General features: G+C 40.0%; 1 protein-coding gene across 2 annotated transcripts in view; it reads right to left on the reverse strand.

Moving 5' to 3' along the window:
• Positions 1-27,382, reverse strand: part of LOC136858177 (LMBR1 domain-containing protein 2 homolog) — a 271,921-nt gene that overhangs the window by 128,682 nt on the left and 115,857 nt on the right. For both annotated transcript variants that reach the window (XM_067137535.2, XM_067137534.2), the window contains exons 7-8: positions 20,040-20,221; positions 9,160-9,399 (exon numbers count right to left, since the gene is read on the reverse strand). In XM_067137535.2, the coding sequence (XP_066993636.1) occupies positions 9,160-9,399; positions 20,040-20,221 (422 nt within the window). The remainder of the gene's footprint in view (positions 1-9,159; positions 9,400-20,039; positions 20,222-27,382) is intronic.

Consider the following 27,382-nt stretch of genomic DNA (forward strand, 5'->3'; position numbering starts at 1 on the left):
GCTGGCGGCAAACGGCCGTGTCGGCAGCCACATCATCAGCAAGAACCAGTGGCCTAGCTGTGCTGTGACTGGTGTGAAAAGTGGTGCAAGATATTTAGTCCGTAACCTCACCCAAAAGGAGACCTTGAACACTGTCTGACAAGAAAGCGTAAGTTGTAAGCTCGGCTATCGTCTCTGTGTGTGTAAATCTGTAATTGTAGTGCTTAGTTAATAAATCTTAGAAATACGACGCTACCAGGTTCTGTACTCATTTATTCATTTATTTACCCTGCCAACACGTTACAATATTTTAAATTCTATTCAAATCTCTATATGTTATATTAATATTTAGTATTTGCCTTGTATCTCTTCAGAAAAGCAGTAACATGTTTGCATGTTTGCTTTGACTCTGAAATATTCCCATTCACAGATTTGAAAGAAAAATTAGACGGAACTTAAAACCGGACAGAAAGAAACAGCGCTTACCCCAAGGCAGGCCTTGCTGGTACCGAGGAGACGTTCACGACGTCAAAACTTCAGGAGGCTCGGCAGGGCAAAACCAAGACGGCACAGAGGCTCAAGACTTTGAAGTCGTATGTAGTGTGTATCTTGATTTGGTGTACAGCTGAATTTGTTTCGGAAGTTAATTTGTATGCCGATTTGGTAAATAATATTTTGAAAACAAAAGATCACTGTTGGCTATCACTGACTGCGCTCTTTGCTAACTCACACCAGTGAACTCAATCTCGCTCTCGCTCACTCACTCTCTAACTGACTCTCACTGACTGTCACTCCAAGTTACTCCTCTCCTTATGTACCTGCTCTGGGCCTTCCAGAACAGTCCGGATGCTAGATGTATCCAGGAACCTCGCGAGATAGAAGACTCCAGAGTAATAGTCGAGTAATTTCCGTCGCCCTCTGCTGTGGGACCGCGGACGGTGGCGAGAGGGCCGGCCTAGCATCAAGTGTTGCTCGTGATTGGCGCGCTCGAGCGTAAGGGGGGTGGGGCTGATACGATGACGCCCCCAGCGCGTAGCGAGTTGGCATGGTGGACGCCATAACCATTACAATATTGTGGTATTGAATTGATAATAATAATTTTGTATGGCTATTTCTAGCCAGGTGCAGCCCTTGTAAGGCATACCCTCCGATCAAGGTGGGCAGCTTCTGCCATGTGTAGGTAACTGCGTGTTATTGTGGTGGAAGATAGTGTTATGTGTGGTGAGAGAGTTGCAGGGATGTTGGGGACAGCCACAAACACCCAGTCCCTGAGCCAAGGGAATTAAGGTTAAAATCTCCAACCAGCTGGGAATCGAACCCGGGACCCTCTACACCAAAGGCTAGCACATTAACCATTTACCCATGTAGCTGGACATTGAATTGATGATAGTAAGTCTTATATACTGGGCAAATTGGTTGTGAGCTTGCATCTGGGAGATAGTGGGTTCGAACCCCACTGTCGGTAGCCCTGAAGAAAAAGTTGAGGAAACAAGATCTTAGATGAGTGTGTGGATAAAGTGGACTGCATAAGCGATAGAATAATAAAGATACAGTTAATGACAGAGAATGGAGTAAAGGATTTCACCCAAGTGTACACACCCCACACTGGGTGCAAAGAAGATGATGTGGACAAATTTCTAGAGACACTCAAGAGAGAAATAATGTGGAAGAGACTGTCATAGAAGACTTCAATGCAGTGAAGGGATGCAGCAGAAAATGAACAGGGGAAGTACTTGGACCTTCTGGATATGGAAAGAGGAATGAAGAGGGAGAGAAGTTGGTGGACTTTTGTGTGAGAAATGTAGTAAGTGTGGGCAATATGTGGTTCAGCAAGAAGAATAGTAGAAAGATTACAAGATATAGATGGGGAAACAGTAATTGATTACTATGTGTGGGAAGAGCAAATCACAGAAAGTTGTTAGATGTAACAGCCTTGCCAGAAGTCGCCTTTGATGAAGACCATAAAGTAGTGGAGCAAAAATGAAAGTAGGAAAAATAGAGAAAATAAAAGAAATAAGAGAAAGGAAAAGAAAAGTACGGAAATTAAAAGATATGAAAGTAGAAGAAAAATTCCAATATAAATTGAAACAATACGTATCCATTAGTGAGGTAAAGAGTGTAGAAGTGGAACAGGTCATGTTCAAGAAGGCATAAAATGCATTTGTAAGTTGTGCAGTGAGTGTGCTTGTGGTAGAATAGTTGAAAAGAGTGAAAGAGACCCCAGCGCGCCAATCACAAGCAACACTTGGTGCTAGGCCGGCCCTCTCGCCACCGTCCGCGGCCCCACAGCAGAGGATGACGGAAATTACTCGACTATTAATCTGGAGTCTTCTATCTCGCAAGGTTCCTGGATACATCTAGCATCCGGACTGCTCTGGAAGGCCCAGAGCAGGTACATAAGGAGAGGAGTAACTGGGAGTGACAGTCAGTGAGAGTCAGTTAGAGAGTGAGCGAGCGAGAGCGAGATTGAGTTCGCTGGTGTGAGTTAGCAAAGAGCGCAGTCAGTGATAGCCTGGGCTGAGATGTCAGCCTGATGGAGTATCTGCCTGTTGGAGCCGAGGACTCGTTTCCCTGATGTCGTGTGTGTGTGTCCCTTGAGGCTGGCTGCTGGAGGAGAACCTGGAGTGTTCTGAAGCAGCGCGAAGGGAACACTGGGTGCCGACGTGTGCGGACTGCAAACGGGGTTCGACAGATTGAGTGAACAGCGGAACTATCCCGACCTGAGAGACTGACGTGTAGGCTGTGGACCGTGACAGCGCTAACGAGTGTGAGTGAGTGGCTGAGTGCGTGTAGTGTACATAATCGATGACTCTGTGTGTGTGTGTGTGTCATTGTAGATGGAACACGAGAAACTAAGAGAGAAAGCGCGAACCGTGTTAGTGTACTTGCGTAAGTTGTAAGCTCGGCTATCGTCTCTGTGTGTGTAAATCTGTAATTGTAGTGCTTAGTTAATAAATCTTAGAAATACGACGCTACCAGGTTCTGTACTCATTTATTCATTTATTTACCCCGCCAACACGTTACAATATTTTAAATCCTATTCAAATCTCTATATGTTATATTAATATTTAGTATTTGCCTTGAATCTCTTCAGAAAAGCAGTAACATGTTTGCATGTTTGCTTTGACTCTGAAATATTCCCATTCACAGATTTGAAAGAAAAATTATATAAATAGGTTGGCAAGAGTACACTATATGATCAAAAGCATCCAGACACCCTTATGTAATGCGGAAGTGAACCCTAGATGTGATGAAAGGCAGACCCGCCAGTATAAAATGAAATGGGGAGTAGGCCTATTGTGTTGTCAGTAGAGAAGCAGTAACAGCAGAATGGGTCAATCAGGAGAGCTCAATGACTCTGAACGTGGACTAGCATTGGATGTCACCTAAGTAATAAATCCATCAGGGACATTCAAACCCTTCTAAAGCTGCCCAAGTCGACTATCGATGATGTGACTGTGAAGTGGAAACACGAAGGGACAACCACAGTTAAACCAAGACCAGACAGACCTCATTTAATGATGGACAGGAACCATTGAGCATTGCAGAGGGTGGTTGTAAAAGATCACAAGAAATCAACGGAAGGAATCGCTTATGAGCTCCCAAGTGCTAACAGTAGTACAGCCAGCACAATGACAGTGCATCAGGAGTTAAAATGGGGTACAACGGTCAAGCTGCTGTTCACAAGCCAAACATTTCTGTAGTCAATGCTCAGCAATGCTTGGGTGGTGTAAAGAGCGATGCTACTGGACAGTATATGACTGGGAAGGAGTGATCTGAAGTGATGAATCATGCTATACCTTGTGGCAATTCAATGAAAGGGTTTAGGTTTGGCGAACGCCTGGAGAACATTACCTGCAATCATAGGTAGTGCCAACAGTGAAGTATGGAGGAGGAGGAGGTGTTATGGTATGGGGGTATTTTGGTGGTTAGGGAGTTTCCTACTTACTGCACTTAAGAAAACTCTAAATGCGGAAGGATATGAACATATTTTAAACCATAGTGTACTGTGTAGAGCAGAGAACCAGTTCAAAGACGATGATTGTTTGTATCAGCATGACAATGCACCCTATCATAAAGTAGCACCTATGAGGCAATAGTTTGCAGGCAATAACATTCATGAAATGGACAGGCCTGCCCAAAGTCCCAACCTGAACCCAATGAAACACCTTTGGGACGAGTGAGAATGTCAACTTCCATCCAGACCCCAGTGTCCAACATTACCATCTTCTCTGGTTTTGGCTCTTGAGGAAGAATGGGCTGCCATTCCTCCACAGACATTCAGACAACTCATTGAAAGTGTCCTCAGCAGTTTTATTTTTTTAACTTGCTTTATGTCACACCAACAAAGACAGGTCTTATGGCGACAATGGGAGAGAAAAGGGCTACGAGTGGGAAGGAAGTAGCCGTGGCCTTAATTAAGGTACAGCACCAGCATTTGCCTGGTGTGAAAATGGGAAACCACAGAAAACCATCTACGAGGATGGTTTGAAAAGTTCTCAGAATCACCGCTAGATGTCAGTGCTAGAGCAACGAGGCTCCCGCGCAATAATCACACATCCTTTGTGAGTGAACACGTGGCACGTCCGTGCTCTAGCTGCAGGAGTGTGGTAGTGACGACTCTTTGTTGTTGTTGTTCCCGCGTAGTGATTTGTGACAATGGATAAAACCGAGATTCGAGCAGTGATTAAATACTTTGTAAAAAAAAAGGTATGAAAGCAAAGGAAATTCATGCCGACTTTCAGAACACACTGGGGGACTCTGCTCCTTCATTTTCAACTGTTGCCAAGTAGACCAGCAAGTTTAAATTTGGTCGGGAGAGCTTGGATGATGATCCGCGTATTGGACGGACAAAAAGTGTCACGACCCCAGAATTTTATCACAAAAGTGCATAAAAGGGTCATGGAGGATCATCGACTGAAAGTGCGGGAGATTGCTGAAGCTGTAGGGATGTCTTCTGAACGGGTTTATTATATTTTAACCAAAGAATTGGATATGAAAAAATTATCCGCAAGATTGACATTGGACAATAAACGCAACAGATTGGAAATGTCCGAACAAAGTCTGGCCCGTTTTCAGTGCAACCAACAAGATTTTTTGCGCCAGTTTGTGACTACAGATGAAACTTGGGTCCACTGCTATACCCAAGAGACAAAACAGCAGTCAAAGCAGTGGAAACATGCTGATTCACCACCACCAAAGAAAGCAAAGGCAGTGCGTTTGGCCAGAAAGGCCATGGCCTCAGTTTTCTGGGATACAAAAGGCATTCTGCTGATAGATTATCCTACTGGTCAAACAATTACGGGGCAATATTATGCAAACCTCCTAGACCAATTACAGAAAAAGATACGCGAAACAAGGCTTGGTTTGACAAGGAAAAAGGTCATCTTTTATCAGGACAACGCTCCGCCACACACAAGTGTTATTGCCATAGCAAAACTTCATGAACTGGGGTACGAATTGTTGCCACATCCACCTTATTCACCTGATTTGGCACCATCAGACTTTCATCTATTCCCCAAGCTGAAAATTTTCCTCAGTGGACGGAGATTTTCTACAAGGGAAGAACCGACAGCTGAATTGGAGAGGTATTTTGCAGGCCTGGAGGAATCTCATTTTCGAGATGGGATCAAGGCATTGGAACATCGCTGGACCAAATGCATTAGTCTACAGGGAGACTATGTTGAAAAATAAAAGCAGTTCCACTGAGGTAAGATACTTAATTCTAGTACATTCCGAGAACTTTTCAAAGCACTTACGTACAGGGCTGCCGACAGTGAAGTTCGAACCCACTATCTCTCAGATGTAAGCTCACAGCTGCAGGCCCCTAACTGCACGGCCAACTCCCCCAGTCAACAAAGCCGTCATAAAGGCAAAAGGTGGACCCACCCCATATTAATGTCCAATAATAGGGAATGTGACACAGGTAAAGTCTAAGTGCAATTTCAGATAGGTGTCTGGATACTATTGATCAGACAGTGTATATCATAATTTTCATCCTTAGATATCATAGAAAAGAATAGGATGGTTGTCTAGGTGCCAGCCATGATCCCTCAGTAAGTCAATTTTGTACGTTTCTCATCTGTTTCTCTTAAACTAAAAATATTATTGAAGCAGGTAATGCACGACTTGAAAGAGACAGAAAGGGAAGAAGAAGAAGATCCTGCGATCCTACTGATATGGTAGTAAGTCTAAGAATACATTTCATTTTGGCCAGGAAAAATCAGTAGATTATTGAGGCTGCCCAGCCAAGTTGGTAAAGTGTGCTCTTTTCACCCAAAGGACAAGTGTTTGATTGGCCATCAGGAAGGCAAAAATTTTAGAAACAAGACACTTCTGGAGATGCCTTAGAATTCAATTGATCTATATCAGATATGAGTACCAGGTTACAATCCTGGGAGAAACAGTAGCCAGTCACAGGGCCAACCACTCTAACCCACTTAATACCTAGGTCCTTGGCTCGAAGTGTCTTCATGGCCTGTACGGAGACAGTTTTTTTTATCAGTTGATTGTAGGTGTTGTGAAATTAAACAAAACAAAGTTTATAAAATACTGGCATTCTCACGGTCATATACAAAGAAAACAAACCCCCATTACAACAGCTACAAAGTAATATAGAATGTTTTGCTAACTGTAATAAAGTCTTCTTGATACACATTATGCTATCTTTGCATGTCATTTCTCTAACATCCTTCCGTCTTATTATTTAAATGATGGTGAATTTTAATTAAAACACATGAACAAGATAGTGCTAGTATGCCAGATAGAAATAACCATCACAAGGCTCAGGAATAAATTTGGAATATGGTATGATGTGTGGCTCTTCAAACATCATATAGATTTTTGTGGAGTACGGTTATTGAACCTTGTATTGCGCCGATAGCTATGTCGTGAAGTCGTGTCTGGCTGAGACCGAGAGAATCCCATAGCTGTACAAGAAATTTAGGGATTGTGCCTCAGGCTCCGATCATGAGTCCATGGACGGAGACGTTGTCTAGGTGATATTCGTCTTTTATAGTAGTTCACGCTTGGCTGGTAAATAGACTTCTACTCGGCGTCCACCTCTTCGGTCTGGCCAATGTGCGACTCAAAGTGTATTGTGGGATCTAAGATTAGTCCTTGCATACTAGCTGGTTGAAATGCTATCATGTCATTACGCCTATTACTCGCATTGGTAGCTAGGCCAGAAACCTCTTTGTGCACCATGAAACCATGATATCTCAGCGAGTTTGCGATCATGAGTCGTAATGAATGATAGTGGGAATTTCTCAATACCTCCCCATGAGGACAGGCATCCAGGACATGGGCAAGAGTTTCATGCTCTCTGTGGCAAACACGTTCACCGTCATTTTAATGGCCTCTCTCCATTCCGCACAGGATAAGCCTCCGTGATCTCTTATCCATTTGTTCCCTGGCTTGTATTCCTGCAGAGCCCCAATGCCTTTTCCTTTGTGCGGCAGCTTGATCCATGACTGAATTTCTCTGTCCCGTACTCTCTGTCGGACCTTCCTTACATTGGGAACATAGCTGCTTTTGGACATAATTTGATCATTCATTTCTAAGCCTAGATCTTGCAAACAAATTATACGTTCTTTTTCCAAGTTCCTAGTTGAATTAAAATGATCACCGCAGTTCATTTTTAAGATTGCACTAGCTGCATATGAGAATGAGCTTGTAAGTGAAAACTTAAAATTCTATGCACCGGACACATTTCCTAAACAGAGCCTTCTAGGAATACAACACTCAGAAAGCTAATATACATTAATTAGTCAGGAAGATCTTCATCAACGCTTTAATTTCCAGTTTTTTTAAAATAGAAAGTCTGTAATTTCAGAACTGTGTTTATGCTACTAAGTGATAGAAAAACATGAACCTTTTTAAATCAAAATAATTTCTAGAAAAGTGCACTGGCAGTTTTTAATACCTTATTGTAAAGAAAGAGGGCTAATGCATCTAGTAACAAGAGTCTGACCACAGTATGACATCAATGGGTGATGCAATAATGTTTCCATCATAAGATGCTAAAATCGCTGCGCTGCGCGACTTAAAATTCATGTAGCTCTGGATTCTGGCATGGTAGGATGTTGTGTGAAATATCATTTGATTCATCTCAGTAAGTTCTATAAATATAGGGTAAAACAAATTAAATAATGAACATTTGAGATAGGCGAAGAAGTGTAAAAATAATGTCATTGTTTTGCAATAAGTCGCAACATATGGACAATAAATGGCTTCAACATTTTCTAAAACGCATTCAAGAGGATAGAGCAGCTAATTACAATTCCAAAAAGTCCAAACTCACCAATGCTGAGTGTCAAAAGGCTTATTGGAAGCGTCTCAAAGTTAAGACGGTCAAGCGTCGCGAGGCAATTTCAGCGCTACTGAAGCCCAGCCGAGGATATCTATTGCCCCCGTGGTAGGAAATGATTTGGAACTCGTGGATCTCTGGTGATGTTTGCCCATTGAAGCTCCCACAACTATGTGGTACAAATATAGATTTAACTTTCACTTGTAATATTTACGTCAATCTGTTACCATACGTACGTAACTTCTCATATCACGCACCCAATGTACATCGACTTTGTCTTCAAGATGTGTAAATCTGTTTAGAATAAAGAAATAAAATGTCAAAGCCAAGACTAAATTAAGCCTTGATAGTAAAGTGAATGCACAAGTAAACCCCACTAGATCAAAAATCGCTTCTGTGATTAATAGCAAGTTTTACTTGGCCATGATGAGTCTAATTGACAAGGATAGTACAAACTAATATTCAACAACATTCTTAAGACTGGCATTACCTCCACCTTAAAGTATTCACTTGCTGTGGATGGTACTGGACTACTCATTCTTCACCATACAGAAGGAAGTCTTAAGGATGGAGAATTATAATTTAAAGAATACACAAAAAAAATACAAAATTAATAATAGTTGCATGATCTCTGGGAAGAGAAAGTAGAGAAAATATGAACCAAAATGTAACAATTACATATCCTGCGATTATCAAAGGCCAAAATCCATACTATTCCTTTTATTGGGAATAAGCCAAAGGATGAACTACATGTAAAAGAGGAAAAAGACTAGAATGGGAGTTTGATTATCTTTATTCAAAGAGATGGAACCTAAGTGGGATGCAAATTATGCTTTTATAATCATTATGACCAATACTAAAGAGGAAAGTACCTGTGTATAGAATGTCTCCTTCATCTGCTGTTTAATGATGTGACTGTCCATATGCACCAAGCCAAGGAAGTTGAGACACATGGGTGGAGTAAGACGACACAGCATCATTCCTGAGAAGATAAGTGAGTACTCATCTGTCTGATGGTGGGGTGCAAGGTAGTATAAATTAAGGACGCGAATCTTCAGTACAGTAGAGTACGCACAGTAGCAAAGATAAGCAATGATTGCTGTGGACACCATCTGAAAGCAAAATATTGTGATACAGTACTTTTACTGTATTTTCTTGTAAGCAATGTACTTTACATTCAACAGCAATAATAATACTGTAATAATAATAATAATAATAATAATAATAATAATAATAATAATAATAATAATTGTACCAGGTGGTACACCTCCACGCCGCTAATTCAAACTTGGCGCCAGTTGAAACTCCTCTACTGGAGGAAGCCTGAACTTTATCTACAGTGTTAATTCTCAAGTTTCTCAGATGTCCCTACTTGTAAATTTGAAGTTTCTGAACTGGGTCGTTTTCGATGTATTTTTGTTTTGCCTGTAGTAAGAAGCCTTTCGGGCTCCCCACAGGAGCAGCTGTGCTTACGAGGCTACTAGATAGGGTCTTCTCCGACATCAAATTTGAGTACTTGTACCACTATCCTGATAATGTCGTCGTATTTTCGGAGACTTTCGAAGAACATCTAGATCATCTGCGAAAAAGTTCTCGATCGCCTTCGAAAGGCTGGGTTAACTGTGAAGTTGTCTAAGGTTGCCTTCGCTAAGCCCTCCATGTCATTCCTAGGGCATATTGTGTCGCCTGATGGTGTTGCAGTCGATCATTCTAGAACACAGGCCATCCGTGATTTTCAACCTCCCAAGGACATCAAAGGTATCGCCAGGTTCATTGGTATGGTGAATTTCTTCAGGAAGTTTATTCCCAACTTCGCTAATAGAGCGGCGCCCTTGAACCTTCTTCGTAGGAAAGGCATAAAATTCGAGTGGGGACCTTCGCAACAAGCCGCTTTTGAAGACCTGAAATTAGCTCTCTGTAATGCCCCTGTCCTTGCTATGCCAGATTTCTCGAAGAAATTCATTGTCCAAACCGACGCGTCGTCATCGGCGGTAGCTGCAGTCCTTCTTCAAGAGACTGAACTAGGGAGGCGACCCATCGCCTATGCATCTAGGACTCTATCAGCTCAAGAAGCCAAGTATTCCATCTATGAGCTTGAAGGTTTGGCAGTCTTATTTGCCTTAGAAAAGTTCCGTCTCTATCTGGAACATGTCAAATTCGACTTGGAGACGGATAATCAAGCCCTAAGCTGGGTCTTAGGTAGGCCGCGTCGTACTGGTCGTATAGCCCGGTGGGCTATCCGAATTTCGGCATTCCAATTTGACGTTAGGCATATCAGAGGTACTGATAATGTTGTCGCAGACGGACTCAGCCGTATGTTTTCCAACGACGTTGAGACCCATGAAACGGTCGATAGTTCATCACCTCCCGAGTCCATGCTATCTGAGGTTAATGCCATCTTAACAGATGCCCCCATGCTCTTTAGGGATATTGAGAAATATCAACGTGAAGATCCAACGCTGGCTCCGATCATGGAAACCCTTTCTTCTGGGGAACATGTTGTCCCTTATGTACTGAGGAATGGTGTTTTATGTTGCCCTTCGAGGCATGATAAGATGATGAAAGTTGTAGTTCCAGCTGTTCTTGTACCAATGATCTTCAAGTACTATCATGAGACCCCATTAGGGGGGCATTTAGGCATCTTCAAAACCCGTGAAAAGATCCGGGAAATGTTCATCTGGAAAGGTATGGATGGTGAAATCCGTGAACCAGTAAAGGCTTGTAAATCCTGCTTTCTTAGTAAACTCACCATGTCTACCAAGGTAGGCCTTTTGTCTTCCCATCAAGCGTCGCGCCCAATGGAACGCCTGTATATAGATTATGTAGGACCCTTCCCCCAGTCAAAGGGAAATGCCAACAAGTTTATCTTTGTATGTGTAGATGGTTTTACTAGATTTTCCTGGTTATTTCCGACTAAGCTGGCTACCGCTCAGTCCACCATTACTTGTCTAAATTCAATCTTTGCTTCTTTTGGTCCGTGTCAATATATTGTGTCTGATAATGCTAAGGCTTTCACATCTAATCTATTTCGTAAATTCTGTTTTGACCTGTCCATCTCTCATGTGACAACTTCTGCTTATTATCCTCAACCATCTCTGGCCGAACGGGTTAATCGTAATCTCAGGTCGGCCCAACAAGCCGCTCTCTAACCTCTGGTCTCTGAGTGACATTCTACCCGAGACAATAGATCCAGATAATATTAAAGATCTTTGGAAGAAGGCTAAAGCCAATCTTAAAGTGTCTCGTGAAAAAGTTAGGAAAAGATATGATCGTGGACGGAGACCCACCAATTTGAAGGTAGGTGACCAGGTGATGGTCAAAAATTTTGTTCCAGCGGGCAAGCTTGCCCCCAGATTTCATGGGCCGTGTATTATTCTCGATTTCCTTACTCTCGTTACCTTATTACTAAGCAATCCAGCCACCGAGAGGATATTTAGGGTTCACCTGTCGCAGGTGAAACCTGTGTAGCTTCCGCGCTAACGAAGCTGATTTTATATTTGCTTTAACATTTTTGAAAGAATTCGGAAGGTTATACTTTTTTGGGGGGGGTTGCATTTTGAGGCCTTCTGCCCTTGGAGTCAGGTCCTTTGTGTGTAAGCATTTATTGTAAACCTTCCCCGACCAGTTAAACTGCCATCCTGTCCTTACCATGGCCATTACCACGCTCCCGTCTCCTGCTCAACAACACACAGTGGCTTTTAAATGAAATAAATATTTCCTCGCCGCTGGCCCCTCAACCTCGCCACAAAGACTGTACCCTAAAATCATTCTGGTCCAACAAAATTCTGCCGCCGAGCTTTAATGTTTCAGTGCCCCCGCAGCAGCGCGGCGCCGTACCGCCACTGAGGTGGGGTATGGGCCCGCCCCTCTCCAGTAAGGCCAACCAGGGTACGGCGAGCCGGAGTCCTCCTCCCGGCCAAGGCTGATGTGCGGCGCACAACCTGCAACTTGCCCGCGACCTGTATGTTCGCCGCGGGCGCGGCGTGCTTCAACTCCTTTACTCCTCTCATAGTGCGGGCGAGCGGTATCTCAGGGTACTTGAGGGGTCCGAGCGGCCTCCTCTGAACTCAAGCAGCGGCGGCTGGTCTGGCCGTCAAAGTCATTGGCAACTGATATAGTTAATTAGCTACATGGACATTTCACATCAACAATTACTACATTTTTTGGATTTTACTGCAATATTTGGTGGACTTAGAAAATTTTTCTTCCCCTTCAAGAATTAAAAGTTTTTCCTTCTGAATTCAACTTGCACAAGCATAAAGACATTACATCAAAAGGAACTACAAAGAATTTTGAAACTGGATCCAATCATTTAAGAAAATTTGGTTGTAAAGGCTTCTGCAATTAACTTCTATATCAACATTATAACTTGGACCTTATTTTAAAACAAATGTTTATGTTCCTTTGTGTTACCCCTTGGAGGGACTTTTGGGGGGGGGAGGTCTGTACCAGGTGGTACACCTCCACGCCGCTAATTCAAACTTGGCGCCAGTTGAAACTCCTCTACTGGAGGAAGCCTGAACTTTATCTACAGTGTTAATTCTCAAGTTTCTCAGAAGATGTCCCTACTTGTATTTTTGTTTTGCCTGTAGTAAGAAGTGTGGACATTCTCTTCTAGATGGCACTACTGAAGGACTACAATTATCCACCCTAGTGCGAAGTGAAAGAACTGTGTTTTAGGAGAAATTTTGGGGTTCATAAGTTTGTTCTTTGTTAAATTTCTTTCAGTCATTGTTTAAGTTGGCAATATCAACCCTTTCTTTCCGCCAGTTTTGAATTTGACCAATAAGGAATTTCTGTAATTAATTTTCCACCAATAAGGTGTTTCTTCTTCGCCTAGTGTAGTAGTTTTTGCCATTATCCAATAAAAGGCTTGTGGGCGGGTGTTCTTATTCCTGAAACGCCTCGAACTTTCCACGAGGGTATATAAACTGCTGATTTTCGGGTCTCCGGGCCACTTCAGTAACATCTATCATTGTATAAATTATGTAGCAGGGGGCGGGAAGCGCCTCTTTCTTCGGGCAGCAGTTCAACCACCAGGTAATGGCCTTTTAATAACTTCTTTTCTTGCTAGCTCAGCAGTTTAACTCTCGGGGCAGGTCCGAAGCCTTTTACCATGTAACTTTCCTTTAAAATGTAAAGACACTTGGTATCTATTCTATCTTTTTAAACTACAAATTGGGATAGAGAGTGCTTAAACCTCTCGAGCTCCCACTCATATTGCTTTGAGGTGAACTTATTTTCACAACCGTTTCTTCCCTTCTAATGTAATGTAAATCGTTTTCTTATATAAGTCACCTCTTTAGTATGGGATTAGCCCTTGCATTAGCGGCCTAGTGCCAAGTAGGTTTTATAAAGTATATTAGGAGTGCAGTTTTGCCTCCTCTCAAGTTTGTATTTCGGAGGCCACGTAATGGTCCTGTTTCTTCACTGAATAGGCCTCAGTAGGTTGGGTATCTTTACCCCTGTGTTATTTGTGTTTGGAGCTCAACTTGAAAGTGGAGTTTGGTGTGGCCTTTGATAGGCTTGAACTTAAGAGCGGGTCGCTCTTTTTTAAAATTTGTTTCTGCGTGCCTCGAGGAGGCTTTACTGTGTAATTGGGAGCAAGAGCTCCTGGGCATGATTGGGGTCTTCTGCCCCTTTGTTGAATCTTGTATATCGTAAAGTTGGGCTCATTGCTCAAGAATTGTGTGTCTGGCTCTCGGAGCCCAAATCCTGTAACACTGTAATTGTACATTCTCGATTGGTCGCTTTGCTACTATGTACCTGCCATTCTTGTTATTTCTTGATTTTGCAAAGAAAATATAACCTTGTTAAATTTTATCTTAACTTTAATTTCGTAAGTTGAGACCCGTTCACCCCAGCACCTTCTTTCACCTCTGCACATCCACAAAACTCCGTAACAACAACAATAATAATAATAATAATAATAATAATAATAATAATAATAATAATAATAATAATAATAATAATAATAATAATAATAAAAAAAAAATCATGTCACAGACTATCACATCCAATCTCAGGAATGTCACAGATGCACAAGTCTGCAAAATATAAAGAAGAAAGATATTTGTAAATGTCTCTGCTACCCAGAAAAGCAGAGAATTGTGGCTATGTTTTTGGCCTTAGAAGATGACAGAGCGAGTACAGATTCTTTGGTTGTTCCCCTCTTAGCAGCCTTTTACAACATGCAAGAGGTACAAATAATGCATCCTTTTGCTTCTCCCAGAGGGGAGATAAAGAGTTCCAATAAACAGAAAGAAATATGTGTAACATCATGATTTACGTCCAACAGTATGGCAGCTGATCCAGCACACAGCATTCCCATGCTGTGTCACAAGATAGCCCCTCATCAAGATCTACATCCAACAAAATGGTTGCTCATTTAGCACAGAATTTTATGGCCATAAATATTTGCAAGATACGTATTATGAGAACAATTCTGCTGCCTTCGGTGATTTTACCATGTGTAAGGGGCTTTGCTGTGACCTAGATGAAACGTCAATCAAAGATAGTGGAAACTCGTTTAAAACAGAGCACTGTTTGTACCTACTGTATATAAAAGGCAGAGTTCTACAACACTGGTTGCCTACAGCAGAAAACTTTAGATAAGAGTTTAAGCGCAAAATTGAAAGATACAATTTTGTTCCACGTCAAGTGTACAATGCCGATGAAAGTGGACTTTTTTGGAAGTGCTTATCCAGTAAAACACCAGCAGCTGCTTAAGAGAAATCAGCTCCTAGTCACAAATCTAGTAAAGAGAGCGGTACCATCTTGTGCTGTGCGAACGCTAGTGGTGACCATAAATTAAAATTAGCTGTTGTTGATAAAGCAAAAAATCTGCATTCTTTCAAAGGAACAGTGATGAAATATTTCCCAGCAGATTATTCTCACAACAAATCTGCATGGATGACACGCAATATTTTCAGGACTTGGTTCCATAATAAGTTCGTTCCGCAGGTTCGAGATTTCCTGGCGTCCAAAGGCTTGCCATTAAAGGCCGTCCTTTTTCTTGATAATGCACCCTCTCACCCTACTGATACAGAGTTGAAATCAGAGGATGGAAACATCTTTGTTTCCGATTTACCACCCAATGTAACATCATTAATTCAGCCGATGGACCAAGGCATCATCGCAGCCTCTTTCAATGGATATAACCCATCCAGCATAGACAAACTAATTAATAAGGTTAAATTGAAACTATCCACAAATCTCTCCCCAATAAAAAATGAAAAATCTTAAGTATGCAACCTTTACATACACCAACCCAATCATACATCAAATAACCAATACCTTAAAAAAATAAAGAAATTAAAATAGCTTTCAAAACTCAAAATACAAACCAAAAAATGTTCTTCAACCACAATACAATCAATTCTGAAAATAATAAATACTCAGGCTCCGGTATCTATTGATTAAAATGTAGTGAGTGCCTCAGCTCATACATTGGACAAACAGGAAGAAGCTTCATAACTAGGTACTCCGAGCATTTCAATGCTCAGAAACACAAACACTCAGCAATGAGCAATCACATGAAAGAAACTGGGCACAATTTTACCACAATTATATATATTTTTGGACCAAAAATTCAATGCTAATAAGAATTTAAATGATAATAGACAATAGAAGCCCTTTATATGACCAAATAGTAACATTATTTAATAAAGTAAACCTTCAGGACAAAAATTTCTTCAGTATTTTCAATACAGTATCAATAAATACTCCTTCCACGTCAACAAACACATCACACCCCCCTTCCCCTTCCAACTTACGTAACTCACCTCCACGAGCCAATCTCAAGCCAATAAATTCTTCACGCACCTCCGCTTCCCCCACTATACACAACTCCTTCCGTGCGCCAATCACAAGCCTACAATCACGCCCCCTCCAACCCATCCCCCTACGCACAGACGACATGCATACAACACAAGGAGTAAAAACGTTAGCGACCTCTAGTATCCTGACAACGATTCACACAACAAGTCAAACAGGCCAACAATGCCATAGAACCAACCAATCACAACATTATTTCAACAGCCCCATCAAACTTCCACAACATTCCTCAATAATATAAAATTTCCAATATCAACGTTTTAAAAATATATTGTCAATCGGATAAAAAAACAACAGCCATTCAACCTTCGTGTCAAAATCATACCAAGGTAGAGAATAATAGCTCATCATCATCTCTACAAACTTACTCAGATGACTTAAAATAAATTTAAGCCAACTATAATCTTTGTGTCAACACAATCTCGCTGAACCAATCTATAAATAACCTATGAACTGTTGACCATTAAACATAACGGGCAAATATATGCTAACGTCAATAACAATTGCTCAGCATTTGGAATGTTTTTCCTTTACATTTTATATTCATCCATGTAATCTTTTTCATATCCATGTACTATATATTAGCATGTTATTTTACTTATACTTCAAACTCTGACTACGGCTTTAAGCCATCAACTGTCACTTATAATTAGATGATACCTTCATTTTTAAGTATATCATCTAAGAATCTACTATTTTAATATCATTTAAATGTATTGTATATTTTCAATGAAATGATTTTACATGTCTTCCACTATGTATTTAAAATCTAATATTGACTAAGGCTTCAAGCCAACATCTGTACTACTGTACCATCTAATGATGTCCTACTCATCAAGTGAACTACACATGATTTTTATCATTATATAAGATTTTTAGTTATTTCATGAACATTTTTATAATAACTGTAAAATATTTAGAAATGTTGTCTGACAAAAATAATAAGGTTTTGATTAGTGACTGAAGATGCCTCACAACAAGAAGCGAAACATGTCTCACATTTGAAAAATGTTTTAACTTAAATGCCAACATCTTGTATTATATTGGATAGGTGGAAATTTTTTTTTTTTTGCTATGGGCTTTACGTCGCACCGACACAGATAGGTCTTATGGCGACGATAGGATAGGAAAGGCCTAGGAGTTGGAAGGAAGCGGCCGTGGCCTTAATTAAGGTACAGCCCCAGCATTTGCCTGGTGTGAAAATGGGAAACCACGGAAAACCATCTTCAGGGCTGCCGATAGTGGGATTCGAACCTACTATCTCCCGGATGCAAGCTCACAGCCGCGCGCCTCTACGCGCACGGCCAACTCGCCCGGTGGATAGGTGGAAATAAATTATTAAATATTTTCCTATATACTTCACAATTATGTTATCGAGACCAGAACAGATGTTGCACCTTACATTAGTGATGTGCTTGAGCCCGGTTCGAGCTGCTTGAACAGATGATGTCGGAGTTTGAAGAAGTTCGAGCTTTTGAACACGTCGCAACCTAGCAGCTTGCTCTTACTAACGCCCCGAGAACTTGAGGATGTGTAAGAGTATTATGCTGGACAGTACCGGTCCGTCCTCTGCGCATCTGTATATTGGAGACAGTCAGAATTTGTGTTTGTGCGATGATTTGTTACAAATGCCTCTATCAGAATAAACCAACTGCCTACTAAAATGGGTTGTTTGGGCTGTATGAATATAGAAAAAGAAAGTATATTGCCTTAACATTACAAATGTCTAAATATTTACATATTTGAATTATTATAAGACTATAAAGATTTATGACATTTTTGTCTTCAGTTGCTGACACATTTGCATTAGTTCATTCGAATCATCTATACTATTACTAAAAATGAGATGGTGTCTGTTTTGTTTGTTCCAGACAAGCTCGAAAACTACTGGACCGAATGACCTGAAATTTGGTAAAGATATAGCTTGAAATCCCAAGTCACAGAAGGGATACTTTTGATTTTGATATATTTCATGCAATCCTACAGTTAACATTGCTGCATAATAATATTTACCAATTTATTTGTGCACATGATCGATGAGATATTAATCCTTTGTTACTCAAATTATTCTATACGAGCAAAAAGTTTAATACTTCGGGATTCAAACCTCCAGCATTGAGGAAGAAGGAGCACCTCGCCTGTGCACTACAGAGTTGTCTTAGCCGCCCAAAAGCATGACATCGTAAGAATAATATTACCGTATTCATAATGTTGCTTTGTTTCAAACGTACGGTTGTTACTAGGTACACGAGTACTGCCTTGGGAGGACATACATCCATTAATACGTGGGGAATATTACGGATACATGCTTTGTCCTTTCCACGGCATATTATTATAATCTAAGCCATCTAATTTTATAGGCAGTCTTTATTCGCCTCAAGATATATGTCAATTACGGAATGTAGTACTATATGCCAATACACACCTTCATTATCAATATCATATATGCACCTGCATGAGTGGTGTTCACTTCATACGCTGTTTGCTTATCTGCACATTTGCGCTGTAGCCTGAGTCAGACTCCGCCTTCGGTCACGTGACTGTTCAAGCTTGCTTCGAACTGACTTGAACCTCGGCGTGTATTGGGTCGGCTCGATCCCGCTCGAACACGGGCATCGTTTGTCCATCACGACCTTACATACATAAAGCCTTGTTACCCACTCGTACTAACTTGTGGAGCGAGTACGGTTTCCAGCTGAGCTCAAGGTCACAAATAACCGTAATTTCTGAAGTTTTGATATTTTTTCTCTTTCCAATTTGATTGTGATTAGTCTTATTCTTCCTGATATGTTTCTGCATATACGGGTCGTTCAATTGTGATTAGAGATGGACAAAATTGAATATAATGCATTCGAGAACTTCTGAGAATTGATATATTCGAAACCATATTCTCAAGTCCAACATAACCTTTAAAGGTCTATGTAGGCCTAAGTTACGTGGTACAAGATTTCCGGAAACTGACTACGAACAATATACCGATGACCAAATTACAATGAAAGATTAAGAAAAGAAGGTATTTCACTATCATGTAGGGTCCTTTTGTATCTAGAATGCTTTATTTTATTACATTAGAGAATTAAAAACTAATTGTGGTCGATTGTTGTTTGGCTTGGCATTATTAGATTTTTTGAAGAGTTTGGCTGATCAAAGTTGCTGAACTGAAAGAAGTTTTTATGGAAAACTGACGAAGTTTCCCCATAAAAACTGAATATGTAGTATTGAGATTTTTAACTCACATACTGGTAATTAATGTTTGAAGCTGGTCCCACGGTCTAAATTGCCTGCCTCTCACCCGGAAGACCTGGGTGCGATTTCTGGCCAGGTCAGGCATTTTTATCTGGATATGACGGCTGGTTCCAGGTCCACTCAGCCTACGTGATTACCTTTAAATGAGCAGGTATCTAACGGTGAGATGGCGACTTAGATCTAGAGAGCCAGGAATAATGGCCGAGAGGATTCATCACACTGACCACGCATCACCTCGTAATCTACAGGCCTTCAGGCTTAGCAGCAGTTGCTTGGTAGGCGAAGGACCATTAGGTCTGTAGTTTGGTTTGGTTTAGGAGTGTTTGTACAATTATAATTATACATATTTCATTTTCGTAATGTTTAGTCAAATTGTTGATGGTTTTCATTCATTCCCAGATTTTCCGTTATCTAAAATTGTACGTTATTTTTCCATGCTCCCTACAAAAATGGAGAATCGAGGTTTCACTGTATAAGAAAATACACAGGTACCGGAATTGAAAGGTGGAAACTACCTCTAAATCGAAGTTGAATTAGAGTCAATATGGACCATTACAATGAAATTTATAAACTGAAAAAAAAATTTGCTGTTATGAATTTTCACTATAGTAGACTTCTACTGTATCACTTAATACAAAGAAAAGTGAGAATAAATAAAATATCTACCCACCTCAATAGATAGATAATCATAATCAGCCTTGGCAAGATTGATGAATTGGGCGAACAGCGAGAGGACGGGTTTCTTGTTAAAGAATGTCACCTCTGACCACACTACAGCTGCCGACAGGAGACCCGATGCAATGGCTGCTAGTTTCAGCAGGTAACTATGTAGTATACATTTACAATACCACTCTGAAATAAATGAAAAAAAAAAACTTCATCAGAAAATACATCTTGTAAAATCATAATATAAAAACATGGAAAACCAAAAAACCAAAATTCTGTAATAATAAATCACAGTTTTAAATTTAGAAACATAAAAATTGAGTAATGTCAGTAAAAGAAAGTATGTTCATCAGGGTGTTAATATTTGGTCAAGTTGAAATTTAATGTCAATGTTTTAGCAAGAGTAGGCTTGTCTTCATAACCTCTTGTCAGTTCTACAAGTAAAACAGCATTCCTTTCGATATCAATCTGCAAATTTGAAACTTCGAAATCTATGTCTGGAAGAGGTAAGGGGGTAGCAATGAACAGCACGGTGCCCAAGGCTAACAAATAGATATCTACCTTGGAGTGGATGATGTGTTTAAAGAAGAATGCAAATGTTGCTGCAGGTCGAACCATTCCCGGTCAGTCCTTAGACTGTACCCGGTCCAGACATGGCTACCAGGAGTGAGAAACCCTGGCTCACATCTTGGAATGGTGTACCCGTGGAATGTTCATTCAGAACTAATGTCACCAAATTGTAAGTTCAAAGATTGCTGGACAATAGATGAGGAAATTTCCTGCCTTATTGTGAATGGATCAACTTGAAGGATTAACATGACAGCATACTCTACTATTACAAAGTAAGGTGTAACTGTGAATCGCACAATACAATTTCAGTAGGGAAATGAATAGGATACAGAAGTACATCAAGACAAGAGTATTTATTAACCTACATTAAATTTCTTCAAAGATAAATATCACTTGGGTCAATCAAGATTATGTCTCTTACTGGGAGCTCAGAAGACTGGAAGAAAGGTATAATTGTACCTATATTCAAGAAAGGCAGCAGACGGAAATATACCAACTACCGTGGCTTCACTTCTCTCTCATAGACTAAAGATTCTGGAAAAAAATTATAGAGGATAGATTACGAGAAATTACAGAACCACTTTTAAAAGAGGAACAATATGGCTTTAGGCTTGAAAGATCAACAACAGATCTTACATTTGCTGTCAGGATACTAATGGAAAAACATTGGGAAAAAGAGAAACCTTTATATCTATTGTTCCTTAACATCGAAAAAGGCTATGAGAGCATACCAAGGGAGCTTATTTGGGAGTGCCTGAGAAAGCTCAAAGTTCGAGACAGTCTAATTTCAAAAGTTAAGGTGCTTTACGAGAAAACCAGAAGCTGTGAACAAGTCAGTTCTGGACTGTCAGACTGGTTTGAGACAAAAAGGGAGTACAACAAGGTTGTGCTTTGTCACCCCTATTATTAATCATTGTAATGGATACATTATTAAGGGCGCTAAAAGAAAAGGGGCAACAAGACTTAAAAGCATTTGCAGATGATGTAGTAATTTGGGGTAACTCAGAGAAAAGTGTGAAAGAGAGACTGCAGGGGTGGAGTCAGGAGTTTGAGAGATATGGATTAAACATCAACAAGGGTAAAACGGTGGTGCTGAAGGTACAGAAGGCTGACAATCAGCCAGAAATCATATTAAATGGCACTAAGCTGGACAGTGTCACAGAATTTAAGTATTTTAGTAGTATAATGTACAAGGATAACTTAGCTAAGTATGAAGTAAACAGTCGAATCAGCAAAGCAATACATTTTTATCTCCAAGTAAGACAGCTACTATGGGATAAACAAGTACCACTCAAAACCAAGATGACACTGTAATAAATCATACTACACTCCTATCCTCACATACAGCCTGGAAACCGCTACATTAACAGGAAAGGACAACTCGAAACTCCAAGCAGCAATGAAGTTCCTATGGACAGTGATTCAGAAGACCAGGAGGGATAAAAATCAGGAATGAAAAAGTCAGAGAAGACGTAGGACTAGAAGACTCCTTACTCCAGAAGATTCAAAAGGCAAGACTGAAGTGGTTTGGTCATGTGAAGAGAATGAATGCCAATAGGTCTGCAAGAAAGGAGTATGAAAGAGAAATAAGAGGAAAGAGACCAGGGGGCAGACCTAGAGAAAAATAGTCAGTATTAGTGAAGAAGGATGTAGAGGAGAAAGGTCAGGATGGGAGCGGATCGTGAACGAAGAATGGTTCATGGACCGAAAAAGATGTAAGGGGCTCGTATACCACACCTGGGAAACTGGAGTTGGTCAACGATGATGATGATGATGATGATGACTGGGAGCTCAAGGTGGCATACTAAGGTTTTTGCTTGTGCAGATTTCAGGAAGTGATATGGCTTACCATCCTGTCTTAGAGATGAGACTGTAGTGACGGTGCTGAAGAAATCCTGCTAAATCTTAAATCAATATCTCAATCCAAATGTTTGAGTACGATTTGCTAAAGCTGTTATACAAACTTTCCGTTATGCAAAATAACATGGAGAGATCCTTCTTGTTCTCATAATTTACTGCTGACCAGGCAGAGACTACATGACATTTTGCCATTTACGGTTTATTTACTAACAACAAAATTAGGATGCTTCAACTCTATCAGTGAGGCCCACTCATTCGGTTAACCTAAAAGAACGGAGGGTCACTTCTGATTATTAATTTTACAAGAACTCTCTTTGCATTTCTTTAATTCCTCTTAGAATTTGTTTCAACACTTCACATCGACTATTAGCTTTGTTCCCCATTCTACTCCACTTGCCATATTCCTTCTCTATACATACAGAAATGCACAGAAACAGAGACTCAAAGGCAGCTATAACTTAAGAAATAGTCTGTGACATTGGATGAACTCATTACATTTCTCAGTATACAGCAGCAGTGCCAAAGAAACAGAGCAAAAACGACCTTCAATTCCTTCATGTGTTGCCATTCTGGAGTGGATTACTCTAAATAAAAGAATGAGCAAAGAGAAGGGCCAGTCAATATCAACATTACGTAGAGTCCATGTGCAAAAAGTCTTGTTTCGACTGTACATTACTAATTACTAATACTAATCTGTAATGAAGATACTGATTGAATAACTTAAAAATAACATAACATATATTGATTCCTGAATCTTATAGCAACTTTAATAGTGAAAATAGGAAAAATGGACCTTTTAAAATGAAATTCCACCAGAATTGTTTATATGCTTTCATTCCAATACAGTTTGGTAATTTAGGTAACATGGTATTTGCTATTTTTTTTTTTTGCTAGTTGCTTAACGTCGCACCGACACAGATAGGTCTTATGACGACGATGGGACAGGATATGGCTGGAGTGGGAAGGAAGCGGCCGAGGCCTTAATTAAGGTACAGCCCCAGCATTTGCCTGGTGTGAAAATGGGAAACCACGGAAAACCATCTTCAGGGCTGCCGACAGTGGGGTTCGAACCTACTATCTCCCGAATACTGGATACTGGCCTCACTTAAGCGACTGCAGCTATCGAGCTCGGTACATGTTTTTTTTTTTGTTTTTTGTTTTTTTTTGCTAGGGGCTTTACGTCGCACCGACACAGATAGGTCTTGTGGCGACGATGGGATAGGAAAGGCCTAGGAGTTGGAAGGAAGCGGCCGTGGCCTTAATTAAGGTACAGCCCCAGCATTTGCCTGGTGTGAAAATGGGAAACCACGGAAAACCATTTTCAGGGCTGCCGATAGTGGGATTCGAACCTACTATCTCCCGGATCCAAGCTCACAGCCGCGCGCCACTACGTGCACGGCCAACTCACCCGGTACATGTTATTTGAAGCCCATGCATGCATACATTTATTACAGTACAGTTTATTCAACCTCACTTACCATTTAACTGCATGTTAAAAATCATTTAACAGTGAATTTAATCAAATTAGCATTTAATCAATATTAGTTAAGGCTAACAATCAGTTAAACTCTAAGTTAGCTAAACTGCTCAGCTTCAAACAGTTAAATCCTGTTTGTTAACTCAGAAGTATTTAATATGGCAGATACATTAGATGCAGAACTTCTGTATCTTGAATATTAGGAATAGATAGACCTTTTCAAGAAAGAGTTAGAAACAGAAGAGATGATTACATACAATTTACAAAATATTCGTTTAATGTTAACCTAGTCAATACTTACAATACCACATTTTGTGGTTAAATAATTATAAAAAATAGAAATATCGTGAACATGTTTCGCCCTTCTTAATGGGCATCATCAGCACAATGGATAACATTAAAACAAATAATTACAATTAAGACTTTTTACAATTATTGGTTATATAAAATTGGAATGAGACGTTGCGATGTTAAAAGTTACTTTCAATATCATGATTAAAAAGTTTGATGTGAATGTCAAACACAAGTTAAAACTATTGTAGTACAATTTTACAATATTGTCTAAAAATATATATTTATATTGGTGAGAAGTTTTTTAATTGACATTCGTCTGGAATTGAAATGGATCCTCTTCTTTTAACTTTTTGGTGAAAGTCAATATTATTGTCGTGTTAACCACCAAGAAGATTTGAAGAAAAAAATATGTATAAAACATATGTTCCTACTGTAGAAAATTAGATCAGGAATGAACATTTGGTGTCTCTTCTTGAGTTAAATTGGTTAAAACACATTCAGGTGAGAATATGTTAAAATGGAATATACGTTGAAAATTTTTCCGATGTAGTAATTGGAATATTTATCACTATAATAGTAGTCTTCCCATTTTTTGTGTAAATCTCAATGGTTAGAATGTTGATGAACTGCAAAGAAACATAAAAACGCATTTTAATGTGTATGTATAAATAATGGAAGTGATGAAATGAAATGTCGTATGGCATTTAGTGCCGGGATATCCCAGGATGGGTTTGGCTCGCCAGGTGCAGGTCTTTCTATTTGACTCCCATAGGCGACCTGCGCGTCGTGATGAGGATGAAATGATGATGAAGACAACACATACACCCAGCCCCCGTGCCATTGGAATTAACCAAAGGTTAAAATCCCCGACCCGGCCGGGAATCAAACCCGGGACCCTCTGAACCGAAGGCCAGTACGCTGACCGTTCAGCCAACGAGTCGGACAATGGATGTGATTATATAGTGTTATGGGTTACGTAAAAATGGATACTTACTCGAATGCCGTACAGTGTCTATCTTGTTCTGTTATTAGCGTTAGTCTGACTGGCATTCCTGCTACGCGTATTGTATGGGTGTGGCGGAGGGAGGGGGACGGGTTGAGGGAGAGAAGAATTGGGCGGAGTAATACGTATTGGTATCGGTATGGGAGGGGGATTATTCGGAGGGGGAATTGTAGGTTTAGTATTCGGGGGGAGGGGGTAGATGGAGTTGTTGAATTGGCAACTTTTAATATATGCAAAATTTTCTTTTGATTTGGGATAACTGTTTTCAATAACTTAGGTATTAATGTGTATAAAGAACTCTTAATCTCTGTATCGTCATTAAGGTTGCGGTCTTTATTAAATGTTTTATCCAGATAAATATAAATATTTTCTAATTCATTTAGTAGTTTTCCCTTGTTAGTATTCCTTATTATTGTCAGATCTTTTTCTATTGAGGTAAAATGGTGGCCCGTTTCCTTCATGTGTGTACTCATAGCGGAATATTTGTTATGTTTGTCGGCATCCATTTTTACGTAACCCATAACACTATACAATCACATTCATTATTTATACATACACATTTAATGCGTTTTTATATTTCTTTGCAGTTTATAACATTCTAACCATTGAGATTTACACAACAAAAGGGAAGACTACTGTTCATTAGCATCATTTCCCTTTATCCAGCTGTAGCCGGGTAGGGGCAAATATGGTTCCTCTCTATTTTCTTCGGTCTTTCCACCACTCCTCCTCCAACACTGTGTCCCAGTCCAGGTTTCTTCCTATAATACTGTGTTGGATTGTGTCCGTCCATCTCAATCGTGGTCGACCACGGCCTCTCCTTCCTTGCATTTACATTTTCATCACCTTTTTTGGCATTCTCATTCGCTTTACGTGATCCAACCATCTTAGTCGGCTCTTCTCAATTCTATCATTAATTTTTTCCACTCCAATTTCTTCCCGGATTTTCTCATTCCTTATTTTGTCTCTTCTACTCTTCTGTAACATACTCGTCAAGAACTTCATTTCGGCTGCCTGTATTCGACTCTCATCCTTCTTTGTCACTGTCCAAGTTTCTGCCCCATAAGTAGTTATGGGTACGTAATACACCTTGTACATAGTTTCCTTTGCTTCCATTGGCACATCTTTGTCCCATAACATGTTTCTTACACTATGATAGAAACAGCTTCCAGCTTGAATCCTCTTCCTAATTTCAGCATCCAGTTGGGCATTCTCCATTAATTCACTCCCCAGGTATTTAAATGTTTCCACTACTTCCAGGGGCTTGTCTGCAAGTCTAATTTGACCTTTCCCTTCTTTCTTCCCTCTAGTCATAACAAGGGTTTTACTCTTCTCTACACTTATTTTCAACCCACATTCTTCTATTTTCCCATTCACCACATCCAACTGTTCTTGAACCTTCCTGTTGTCTTCTCCCCAAATCACAATATCACCTGCAAATAACAGCATGTTCATTTCTCTTCCTCCATATTCTGCTTTTGCTGTTTTCATGATGTCATCCATTACTACGGTAAACAGAATTAGTGATAGAACACTTCTCTGCCTCAGCCCACTAGTTATTTTGAACCAACTTGTCCTGCCAACTTGTGTTTGCACGCAACTACAACATTCCTCGTACAATGCCATTTATAGTGATAAATATTCCAACTAGTACATTGGAAAAATTTTCAACGTATATTCCATTTTAACGTATTCTCACCTGAATGTGTTCTAACCAATTTAACTCAAGAAGAGACACCAAATGTTCATTCCTGATCTAATTTTCTACAATAGGAACATATGTTTTATACATATTTTATTCTTCAAATCTACTTGGTGGTTAACACGACAATAATATTGACTTTCACCAAAAAGTTAAAAGAAGAGGATCCATTTCAATTCCAGACGAATGACGATTTAAAAACTTCTCACTAATATAAATATATATATTTTTTTTTAGACAATATTGTAAAATTGTACTACAAGAGTTTTAACTTGTGTTTGTAACATTCACGTCAAACTTTTTAATCATGATATTGAAAATAACTTTTAACATCACAACGTCTCATTCCAATTTTATATAACCAATAATTGTAAACAGTCTTAATTGTAATTATTTGTTTTAATGTTATCCATTGTGCTGATGATGCCCATTAAGAAGGGC

The sequence above is a fragment of the Anabrus simplex genome, chromosome 1 (genome assembly GCF_040414725.1).
Source record: "Anabrus simplex isolate iqAnaSimp1 chromosome 1, ASM4041472v1, whole genome shotgun sequence".
NCBI classification, from domain to species: domain Eukaryota; kingdom Metazoa; phylum Arthropoda; class Insecta; order Orthoptera; family Tettigoniidae; genus Anabrus; species Anabrus simplex.